Genomic DNA, 13,103 nt, shown 5'->3' on the forward strand with positions numbered 1-13,103 from the left:
TGAGCATGAATAAGAACAAGGTGGTGGACCAAATGATTCAGAAAACCAATTAAGAGAGACCAACATCCCTACAGACTAAACATGCCTGATTCAAAAGATACAGAAGTGAAACAAATGAAATCCAGCAAAAATCCCAATATTCAAAACATACGAATTCATCCTATATACATCCACATAATCGAACCGTGATAAACAAATAACCACAATGTGTACATATAGGAATTTTACAAACACATAAATAACAGAGTTGAATTTCTCCAGTAAAATTTCACAAACAAAAAAAGCAAAAATGAAACCATACTGTTGTAAAGAACTAAAAAATTCCAAAAGACTTCCCCCCAAAATAAATAGTAAGATAAAGTGAACAAAAGAACCCAGCACCAATCCCAATTTATATGACAATGAGGTGGTGGTGGTCGTTATGACGGAGAGATGAAGTATTTTATTTTGCATCTCAGGTTCATGTTCTTCTGATTGATCCAATTTGAACAATTCTTTTCTTCATGACTTGAGAACTATAAAAAGAATCCAATTCAATCTGAAGAGGTCTTGAACCTGTAAAGGAGCTTCTTCTTCTTTGAGGTAGTGTTGTCAATGGTAAGCACAACTTTTCCTGGTTCGCCAATTTTGAAGCTGTTGGTAATGACTGGTTCATCAGTTGCGGCAATCTTCCTTGTCTTCTGAACAATAACTGTGTAACCATCCTCGGCACTTGGTACAAACTCAGCACCATAGCTCACATCCCAACCAAGCACTCGAAGCTCCCAGACAAGAAGGCAAGTCTGCACATACAAATGTACTCTCACTTTTATTTCCGTGAGGAAAACAAAATTAAAAAATAAGACTACCATGGTCCATGAACCAAGTTAGTACATGTGGAATCACTGATTCGCGCAACAAGTCATTGCTCTCCCAATGACAATTCAAGATCAACTGAAGCATACAAGTACCCATTTCACAAAATCCAGAATTGGCAACATTTCGTTATGTTCAAACAGGAAGTTATCAATCACCAATTGTACAACACCTACATAGCATCATTCACCAAGCTTGGTTGTAAACTGAGTGCTTTCATGATTGATATTTATCGATTTTAAGCTCTTTTACTAATTTCATACAAGACCAAGTAAATATGATAACATGCAATCCTATATTCCACCCCCTTGGATGAACTCTGCCTCTTACTACTGGCACAATTATCATTTGAATTCAAGAGTAATACCAAATGCTAAGATATAAAAGCAACCAACCAAATCGAACACGACCGACTTAAGACATCATTGATTAAATGAATTAGTAATTAGATAAGTAAAAGAGCTAAGAAATAATTTTACCTCAGTAACAGGGATTTCAACAGTTTGCTTGCTTGCTGGCTTGATAATAACCTCAGTAACTGCATCAGCAGTGCTAAATTCTGCATCGCCTTCCTTGTTCAAACCACCATATTGTACTGGTACTTGCTCAGGAGCAATATATCTATAAACAGCCAAATTCACAAATACATGAGCAATTGAGCATCAATCATAATTTTAAAATCCCAAACAGCACCAAATAAAAATAAAATAAGATGAAGCAAACTCAAAATTCAGAACTAACTTGAAAAGGGTGTCGGCAGATTTGGATGGCCCAGCAAAAACAAACTTGCTCTTAGTCCTCAAAGTCAAGAAGGGGCTAAGCATCCTATTGAAAGCAAGGTACCACCATGGAACATTGATGAAGATCTACACATAAACAAACATAATCAGATAACCATTTCAATCAAAACCAAAACCAATATCCAATAAACAATCAACACACACCTGTTTAGCGACGAATTCAGGATAATTGTCTTGAAGAATAGATAGAGCTTGATTAGTAGCATGACGAAGTTCCGTCTTCAAAGGTCCAGGTGAGTTCTTCAAGTCATTAACCTGAACAATTGTGCAAATACCACCTGGACTAAAATCAAGCTTCTGAATACTCTTCTCCAAAAACTGAATCCTCCACCTCAAAAATTTTTTACTCTTCTCTTCATCAGAGAAAGTCTTCTGATACAATTCCTTGTTCTGGAACTCCCCATAAACATTATAACAAACTGGGTGTCCTTCTTTATCAAAACCATTCATGAAAACAACTTTTTCAAGATCAGTACCAAGATCTTCATCAAGAAGCCCTTCAATACCAAACTCCTTTCTCCACAGCACAGTGTTCTTCACCATAGTAAATGCATCCTTGACCTTGAAATCACGAGCTCGCAAGAACTTCAACAGAATAGTATCACTCTTCTCGTCACCAATAAGTGGAATTCCCCAAGTAAAGACTTCTTCTGGTGGTACCTGTTCTTCTTCTTCAACAATTGGCGTCGTCGTCTCTTCTTCCTTGGTTTCAACAACAGTTTCAGTTTTTGCTTCTTCTTCTTCTTTGGCGACAGCGACGACAGTTTCTTCAATCGCCACGACAGTTTTAGTACCATCTTCTGGTGTTGGCACTTCTTCCTTTGGAATAACAACTACTTCTTTTTCTTCAACCTTTTCAGAAGTAGTAGCTGCAACTTCTTCATCATCAGCCTTTGGCTTTTCTCCTTCTTCAGCAGGAACAGCAACAACAACAGGAGCAGCAGCAGCAGGTTTCTTCTTCTTTCTTTATTTCTTCCTTGGGTGGAGGTGGAGGTGGTGGTAAAGTGAACTCATGTTTCTCAAGTGCTTGTTGAATAAGCACTTTTAACTCATCAAGTGCTTTCTTCTCAGGATCTTGAAGATCAGCAACTCTATTACTCTCTTCTTTAAATGAAACTGACTGTGGAATTGCAGCTCCTTCTTCTTCAACTGCCCCTACAGCTTCTTCAGCCACAGGTGTTTCCACCTCTTTAGTTTCCTTCTTCACCACCTCAACAACTTCTGCTGGTGGTGCTGGGGCAGCTACAGCTACTGTTTCCTCAGCCATGTCAAAAAAATTATTATTCAAGAAAAGAGAGGAAGGGAGAAGTGGGGGAGGTGAAAATAAGGGAGATGAGGAAGTGCTTAAAAATGAGGAGAGGTTATAGAGGAGTGGAGCAAGTGTTATGTGTACACCTTGTATATGGAGGTAAACAGTCTGTCACACTTCAGTTTTTTTTTTTTTTTTTTCTTTTTTTCTGTGGGTCCTATATTTTTCTGCCTAACTAAGTAAGTAAACCATTTTTTTTTTTTGTTTCCTCTTTTTTCTCTAATAACGGCTGCTGTGTTGTGTTTCTTATCTGGCATCATCGTGGCCGTCTATGGCCGGCAACTTCTTGTTGGGGTCCTACTTTCCCGTCTTTTTCGTAGTAAAGTAAAGCTGTGTTTTGCTGGGTTTTTCGGCTCCTACTTGTTTTTTTATTTATTTCGAGGCCATAGTTTGTGATTTTCTCTAAACATAGTTTGAAATGTTACGAATTGCATTATATGCCCCTCAGCCCATGGTTTTTATATCCTTTTTCTCATTTATAGCCCATAGTTTGTGTCAAGAGTTCTTCAAGTCCTTTTTTTAGCATCTTTATAAATTATAATATTAGCAACTCTAGATATATATTGTATAAAACTACTTTTTTATTATAGTTTTGATTATTTTGGTGGGACCTTTTAAATTGTTTCATGATTTGGAAATTTCGGTCTAGTTTGCACTCAACACTTCTTCTTTGTACTTGGAAGGTGGGGGATAACTTGTAATTAAGAGTATCCAACATTCTATCATGTCAATATTTTGTAAAAAATAAGGAGGGAAATTTCCTAATTGAGTATGAAACTCAGCTAAACAATTAGTTTAGTACTTTTTTTTTTCCGATATCAGATAATTTACCGATTAAAAAAAAAGATAATCAGATAATTTGTTTAGTATGTCTGTTCTCTAATCTTATCACCGACTGCGATGTCGTAAGAGACATCAAAAATTAAAATTTGTTGATTGAGTGTGAAGGTGACTTGATAGTGATTTGAAGAAATTTTAATAAACTATAAAAGTCCCTTCGCCTGACTTATTAAGCATTGCAGCTTGTAATTTGTAACATTATCTCGATACATTCCTCCTTAAACATAAAATAAAGTTTATATCAATAAAAAATAAAATTACTATGGCCATTTTTCATTTCGTATTGGGCAGACAAAAAAAAAAACAAAAATATTACAAATTTATCACTGACCTAAAAAAAAAATATGATTTGTGTGGGCACTCCTCTTTAATACATCAAGTTATCTTGTTTGCAACCTTTTATAACCCATTTTTACTCTCCACATTTAAAATTTATGAGTCATGACTAAATCAGTCCTAAATCTTAAGACCCTAACTTTTTAGAACATAAATACAAACCCCAAATTGAATCGGGTCTGCTCAACACAATTGGGGGGCGTCAAAAAAGAAGAAAAATTGCACATCAATTTCATTGGAGGTTTTGGAATATTTCACTGGAATCTGGACACTAACACTAGAAATCATCCCAAAGTACCAAAACATACTAAAACTTTGGTAAGAATTGTTGACTTCGGTAAAATCACCAAATCAAATGTTCCTTTATTTAGATACAATCTAAGATCAAAATCTACAAATGATACGACAAATAAATTGAAGGTTGCTAATAAAAAGTTGACAAATGAAGAGTGTGACATTTCTTGTTTGGCAAACAAAGTTTTTCCATCGCTACCCAGGATTACTTTGCCTGTTCAAACAAATCAGGTCACTATTGACTATCCTTTAGAAAAAGTTTACCTGCATATAAAGTAATTCTATTTGTCAATTTATGTACACAAATATTCATCAGAGCCAAATCAAGTCTTTCAAGGCTTCAAGACAATCTTTTTCAAAACAAACACAATATAATGGGTTTTTGAAGATAAACACAAAGAGGGCACACATCAGCCAGCATATTAAGTGCTCTCACTAGATTGAACCGACGAGGCAATATGTTATATACTTATACTCCAGTTATATGATACCAAGCCCCTGCAAGTGTCATGTATGTGTAGGTTGGAAACAAATTCGACACAGAGACACAATTGCTACTTGCTTTTCAATAGAGTAAGTAAGGGTTGTCTACTACTTTATTTTCATTCCATAAAGTGAATGAATTTAGGGAATTTATGGGTCATGGTGATCATTTGATTGTCCACATGTTTTTTTTTAATGGATGTCTCGCGGCATTTAGTATTTTCATGTTGTCAAGTTTCTAAATTTTCATTCCTAAAAATGAATTTAGAATTTTTATCCAACATGTTTTTTTAAAAAAAAAAAACAAACAAAAACAGTTAGTTTTATCCAAAAAAACTGCATAACTGCATAAGTAGAAATAATAGCACTAAAAACAACTAATAAGAGGAAATTTGCTATTGATTCTCTAATGTCTAAGAACATTCTCTCTTAATTGTTCTAAGATCACTGAGATTAAATGATGATTTGAATGAAATTGAAGTAAGTTGTAGATCTGATATGAAGTAAATAAAACTTTTTTATTAAACAATCATGAGGGTTTTACAATCTCTCTAATTATCTCTTTCTCTCTCTCTCTCTTCTGTTTCTAATAATTTTTGTGGGAATGATCGAATGAATCATTCTTTCACTTCATCCATTCTTTACATAGTGTCCTCAATTAGCTTTGACCCAATCAACTTCATGACACGTGTTCATTGTCTTCATCCATTCTTTTCCCGTTTAATACCTACAAATATTTGGAATAACCACGAAATATACCGAGATATTGACCCTCGTGTCAATATCTCGAGTTTTGAAATATTAAATAAAAATATTTAAAGGTACGATATTTGCTCATTGCATCACCCCCTCTCAAAATTTTGAAATTTCACTTCAAATTTCAACTTTTCGAGAAGCGGTTATATCTGGGCCCAAGTAACAACCTAGTCCACAATTTTAAATATAAATGTTTGAAATAAACCGTTTCTCTTTCCCTCATCTTTCCAACTTCCTCTATACGCTACTTAACAAACCCATAAACATGATTTACTCTCCTTCGTCTTCATCCTTCAATTATCTGTGTCCTTCCATAAAACATTAACTTTTGCACGTTGTAAGGTACATCATTTGCTTTCTGTACTATACTTGTTTGTCTAAAAACCCACATTATTATATAATTTTTTGAAACAACTAAAATCAATAATTTAGGGATTTGGAGATTTATGATACTTGAAGACTGTATATCTGTGTATGTTTGTGTTACATAATGATAAATAATATTATATCATTATTTAAAATGCTTAAAAGTTTGCATCTTTACATACTTAAAATGATTTAAAATTGATGTCATCTTTAAGAAGAAATCTTACAGTTCAAAAATGTCGAGGTTTTGCAATCATATTTTATCTAGGTCAGAGATTTTCAAATGAGCTGAAATTTTGTGGAGATAATCTTTATAGTAAATATATCATATTCACAAAAAATTACGTTTGAATTCATTGTCTAGGTGAAGTTTTACTTATGTACTTATTTTTAACTTAAAATAAGTATTACTTTTTATATATATATATATATATATATATATATATATATATATATATATATATATATATATATATATATATAATTAGGATGAATAACGAGATTCAGTTAAAATGGATGTTGGGCTTAAATAAATTATATACCAAACCAAACCAAATTACATGTGAAAAATTAAATTATACAAAAAATAACATCATCAAAAAATATATAATAGAAAAAAAAAAAAAAAAAAAAAAAAAAAAAAAACGGCAAAACAATAATGACAAATATTTTAAAACATATATAATACTGAATGAAACTAATGTTAAAGAACAATTAATGGGGAACCGAAAACTGGATGCAAATGCATCGAACTAACCTCAAATAATATTTAATGGGAAATCAGAAACTGGATACAAATGCAAGCATTAAACTAATCTTAAAAAGTAATTAATAGAAAATCGGAATATGGATACAACTGCATTAAACTAACCTCAAAGAATAATTAATGGAAAATCAAAACTTGGATGCAAATACATTAAACTAATATAAAAAAATAATTGTTGGGAAATCGAAAACTAGATGCAAATACATTGAATTAACCTTCAAAGATTAAATTAACGGGAAATCGAAAACTGGAAGCAACTATATTGAACTAACCTCATAGAAAAATTAGTTATAGATTGGAAACATGATGCAAATGCGTAGAACTAATCTTAAAGAATAATTAACGGAAAATCGAAAACCGGATGCAACGACACTGAACTAATCTTAAAAAATAAACTGGATGCAAATGCATTGAACTAACCTCAAGAAATAATTAACTGAAAATTGAAAACTTGATACAAATTCATTGAACTAACCTCAAACAATAATTAACAAAAAATCGGAAACTATAAGCAAATGCAACCTTATCAAATAATAAACGAGAAATCGAAAACTGTATGCAGATGCATTAAGCTAACCTCAAAGAATAATTAATAGGGAATTGAAAATTGGGAATTGGGAATTAGAAATTGGATGCAAATATATTGAACTAACTGTAAAGAATAATTAACTAGAAATCGAAAACTAGATGCAACCACATTAAACTAACCTCAAAAATAAAAATAACGGGAATTGGAAATTGGATTCAACTGCATTGAACTAACCTCAAAATATAAATAACGGAAAATTAGAAACTTGATGAAAATGCATTGAACTAACCTCAAAACATAGTTGGATTATATATTATGAGAATGTCTCGATAAGTATAGTTTGCATTTAAAATGGTGCTTATATTATCTCTTTCCGTATGATTGGTAACTCATTGCTATTCAAGTAGCTTCAATATATATGAACTTCGTCTTATTAGGCAATCTCACAAAATTTCAATCAAACTTTTATTATTAAACAATAAAATAAATGTTGAAGGGTTTTATCAAAGGTGAGTTTTTTTTTTAATGGAGAGTGGGATTTTCACATTATAAGAAATTTGGATGAGTGATTAATATAATATTAATATATAATAGTTATGTATATTTGCAAATATTTTTTAGAATATTTAATATAACAACACCCGTTCGTAGATAATCTTTGCATATTCCACATTGTGAGTCATGCATAATTTAAATAATATTTTAACAAAAAATTGGAAACTGGATAATCTTTTATGATCCCACATTGTAAATCAAACATAATTTATTTTTTATGTCATATTTGCAATGACACTACATATGGATCAGTAGAAGTTGGTATTACACACCACATTGGATAATTAAAAGAAAATCGAAAACTGGATTCAAATACATAACTGAGCTCAAAGAGTAATTAACGGAAATCGAAAACTTTATACAAATGTAATAAACTAAACTCAAAAAGTAATTAACTAGAAATCGAAAAATGAATGCAATTGCATTAAACTAACGTTAGATAATAACTAATGGAAAATTAGAAATTGAATGCAAATCCTTAAAAAATATTTAACGGAAAATCGTAAATTGTATGCAAATACATCAAACAAACCTCAAATAATAATTAATGTAAAACGAGAAACTTGATGCAAATACATTGAACTAAACTCAAAAAATAATTAACATAAAATCAAAAACCGAATGCAACTGCATTAAACTAATCTCATAGAATAATTAGTGGGAAATCAGAAACTAAATGCAAATATACATTGAAATAACCTCAAATAATAGTTAACAGGAAATCAGAAACCGGATGTAATTGTATTAAACTAACCTCAAAGCATAAATAATCATAAACTAGATGCAGATGTATTGAACTAACCTTAAAGAGTTATTAACGGAAAATCATAAACTGGATGCAAATACAATGAACTAATCTCAAAGACTAATTAATGAAATGTTAAAAAATGGATGAAATTGCATTGAACTAACCTAAATGAATAATTAACAGAAAATTATAAATTTGATGTAACTGCATTGAACTAACATCTAAAAAAATAATTAACAGAAAATCGGAAACTTGATGCAAATACATTGAACTAACCTCAAAGAACAATTAACATAAAATCGAAATTGGATGCAACTGCATTGAACTAACCTCAAAGAATAATTAACGGAAAATCAGAAACTGGATGCAACTGCATTAAAGTAAAATTAGAGATTAACTAATGGTAAATAAAATATTGGATGCAAATGCATTGAAATAACCTTAAAGAATAGTTAAGTGGAAATCGGAAGTCGGATGTAACTACATCGCACTAACCTCAAAGCATAAATAAACTAGAAATTGTAAACTATCGAACTAACCTAGAAAAATAATTAACGGGAAATCAGAAACTGGATGCAAATGTATTGAACTAATCTCAAAGTGTAATTAACGGGAGATTGGAACCTGGATGCAAATGCATTGAACTAATCTCAAAAACTAATTAACGAAACATCAAAAACTAGATGCAATTGTACTGAATTAATGTTAATGAATAACTAACGGAAAATTATAAAGGTGGATGTAATTGCACTGAACTAACCTCAAATAATAATTAACAGAAAATCGAAAACTTAATCCAACTATATTGAACTAACCTCAAATAATAATTAATGAAAAATTGAAAACTGAATGCAACGTACTATATTGAACTAACCTAAAAAAATAATTAATGGAAAATCAGAAACTTAATGCAAATGCATTGAACTAATAACCCTAAAACATGTTTGTATTATATGTAGGAGAAATAAATGTTTCGACAAGTATAGTTTTGTATTTTAAGTAGTGTTTATCATAATTTTTTTATTATGATTAAGAATGTCATGCTATTCAAATAGCTTCAATATTATCTTCGTCATATCGGGTATTTTCACAAAACTTCAATCAAACTTATATTATTAAACCTAACAACAAAAAGAAGTCGGTGAGTTTTATTAAGGTTTTGTGCTTCTTTTTTATAGAGAGTGGTGCAAGAAATTTGAATGATTGATTAATAAATTTGAATGATTGATTAATATAATTTTCATATCTTATAAGCGTAAATTAAAAGTTATTCAAAATATTATAATTACTTATATAAACTGCCCCACAAACATATCCGTTTTTTAGAAGTTTTTAGCTATCAATTTCTAGAAAACTTAAACAATAATTTAATATAATTGGTTTACATATAATGGATATATCTATAAATCTTTGGGACCATTGTAATTTCATATTTTGAAAACTAGTTCCTTTAATTATAGTATTGAATATATAAGTTCCACAGTAATTTAACATACCACGAATAAATTATTAATAAAAACCATTGTAATTTCCATATTTTGTGAATTAAAAAGTTGTTCAAAATATTATATAAACTGTTTAAGACACTATATAAACTGCCCCACAAATATATCCGCTTTTTAAGCTACTTTTATTAAAATTACTTTTTAAAAAGAAAAGGAATATGCTCTGGAGTATCCTCAGACCTTTGAACCTCTTTTAGCTATCAATTTCTAGAAAACTTAAACATCTTGTATATTGTGACGGTAACTTGAATGAAATGAAATTGGTTTACATATAATGGATATCTATAAATCTTAAGGGGTGCAGTTGAATGACCATTGTAATTTCCATATTTTGTGATTGTACAACAATTTATGTTCCTTTAATTAAAGTACATGATCTGATGATCGCAACAGCCTTGATGGTCATGCGTTACAACAAGTAATGACTCTACAGTTCTACAGTAATTTAACATACAAAATGTTATATTTAGTGAGACTGATATATGGAGTTGAAAAATATATAACATTAATAAGAGTTATAAACGGCGTACTTCTAGGAGTTCTAGCTCTACATACAGTAAGTACAACAACTACCTAGAAAATATAGATTCTACTCTACAGAAATCCCCAAATGTTTGTCAGTTTGTGGCTTATGCTCAAGTCTCCATTGATTTAAAATGACCAATGGCATTTTCTTGTGGGTTCTTGAATACCCATACTAATATGGATCTAATGTGGATCAGATCAGAATGAATAAATGGATCAGAATTAGCACTTATATATATGATAATGACATTGCTGACATGTGGTGACTAACACATATCCAACCACCAAAGTGAAGTCATTGCGTCTAATTCTATGCTTTAGCATAACTTAAAATAGTATTGACGTTTGAAGATTGTAATTGGATTACAACTAGCATTAGAGATTAGGTTCTATTATCTCTGTTTTGTTCACCTGTTTCAAGGTGGATACAACCAAGGAATGTCTTTCTCATTTATTTATTACAATTTTAAAATTGTAAAATGTATATAAAATTCAAATCTAAAATAGTGAGACATCATTATATGTCACATAACTTGAAATACATCAAGCACTCTATGACCAAATATACCTACGTAATCTTCAGTTCCCCACAACCCCATCCTCTTCGGCGCCTTCTTCTTGGACATGTATCGGGCTATTAGGAAACTTACGGAGAGTCCTTTTAAAAGCTACCGTACATAATTAGCTATATAACTTACCGTACGTTTTTCATGTTAATTTTGTAGTTTTGGTGTTTATTTTGTTTTGGGCAATTAAAAAAGAAACAACCCCACTAACAATTGTATAAAACAATAAAACCAAATGTGTGGACTTACGTCATGATTTTCAGGAAGGGTGAATGGGCGATGAAGACACGAAGAACGTCAGACCAAACACTCAATTTGTGTGTAGTTTCTAACGTTGCTTATTCAGTTTTTGACATAATTTGTGATTTCAATGGAATTCTCAGAATTCCACTTAAATTTCAGAATGTATTTGAAATATAGTAGAATAAATATTGTAATTCCAGTTTTTGGACTTGTTGGAGTTCCAAAAATTTCTGAAATCTTAAACTATGGTTTTTGGCAACTCTTAATGAGTTCAAACAAAATGTTAGAGTATCAACAAATATTTCAGTTTTTTTAAATAAATGAAACGGAATCGAAGTATGATGTATTAATGCATGATTAGAAATCCAAGATTTCAATTTTTGGTCAGAATTTGTTAGACTTCTAGCTTTTGACCTATCGGAATTACAGCAATTCCGACATCCAAAACAATATGTAACTCTCACTCTTTTCTTGCCGTCGATTCTACACAAGTTGTTCCGCCGCATTTGGCATCCACGATTTCGAGATCATCCTGATCAAATCATCAAAGACGGGGACGTGGGGTTTGTTGTATATATATGTTTATATAAGCATTTGTTGGACGCTTTTGTGTACACGGTGACAATTACATTCACCCATCAAGGATTCTAGGCGACATCCTAATGACGATAATAGCATTTTCTATTGGTTTTCCTGAAGCGCAGTTAATGGATTATTGACAGTTTGGTACTTTGGTCATTGGTTCAGTCCCGTGATTCGCTGCGCCGATTTTGAGAATTAAATACGTCCTTCACACGAATAATCACATGGTCCACCGCTTGAACCTTGAAGAACAGAAATGGTTGGACACGTGTGTAATTCGGCGCGCCCGACATAAGGTAAGTAAGTCCACGACTTCACGCTATCCACGATTATGCCGGCCAAGGGTGCAACAATACTGTGTCAGATAAGGACTAGACACCGTGTACTACCTGACATATATCTCCATCTCCTCTGTACCCTTCAGATACCCCTACTAAGTTTTGGATAAATTTCTCTGACCCGGTCCCTTTCTTTAGATTCTAACTCTGGATTCCTTTCTGAGCAAATAAGTCATTGCCACGTGTTTTTTTTTTAAGAGGAAATTTTATTAATACTGGTGGAGAATTTTACAAATAATTAGGACAAGTGTGGTCGCCCTAAGTTCTTTCTGAATAGCAAATCTTATCTTTATAAAAACAAACTCATTAAAACCAGCTGTCATAATGTTATTGTTCATAACTTTTCTGAAGTCTCTTGAGAAGCTCACCAGACTGTTGTTAAGAAACCAAAAGTGTCGAAACTAAACAGAATGAAACAATATTGGTGTAAGTGCCCTCCGTTCCACACTACAGAGCACGTGTTCACAAGGCATGACATCTTACCTCAGCTCATCCCACAATATCAGAACGTATCAACGACCCAACACCCAGGTCACCACCAACAGCAGTTACAACCATACATGGAAAGATATCAACTAGCGCAATTCTAGAGCTCAGTCAACGCAACAATCAATGAGTCATTTACTTTGTAACATCAGAGTAATAGCAAATCATTAAGATAGCATACAAGGTAAATCTGCAATCCCTAACGGTTTAGACACACATCT

The 13,103-nt window shown here is 31.9% G+C and overlaps 1 protein-coding gene across 1 annotated transcript; it reads right to left on the bottom strand.

The window, feature by feature from the left end:
* Positions 1-120: 120 nt before the first annotated feature.
* On the bottom strand, positions 121-3,028 carry LOC147491086 (patellin-3-like). Its single transcript, XM_086566110.1, is given in 5 exon segments — positions 121-782; positions 1,335-1,476; positions 1,597-1,721; positions 1,800-2,573; positions 2,575-3,028. Coding segments are annotated over 5 exon segments (1,638 nt in total). The 5' UTR covers positions 2,923-3,028; the 3' UTR covers positions 121-533.
* Positions 3,029-13,103: the final 10,075 nt, after the last annotated feature.

The sequence above is a fragment of the Coptis chinensis genome, chromosome 6, assembly GCF_015680905.1.
Source record: "Coptis chinensis isolate HL-2020 chromosome 6, ASM1568090v1, whole genome shotgun sequence".
NCBI lineage: Eukaryota > Viridiplantae > Streptophyta > Magnoliopsida > Ranunculales > Ranunculaceae > Coptis > Coptis chinensis.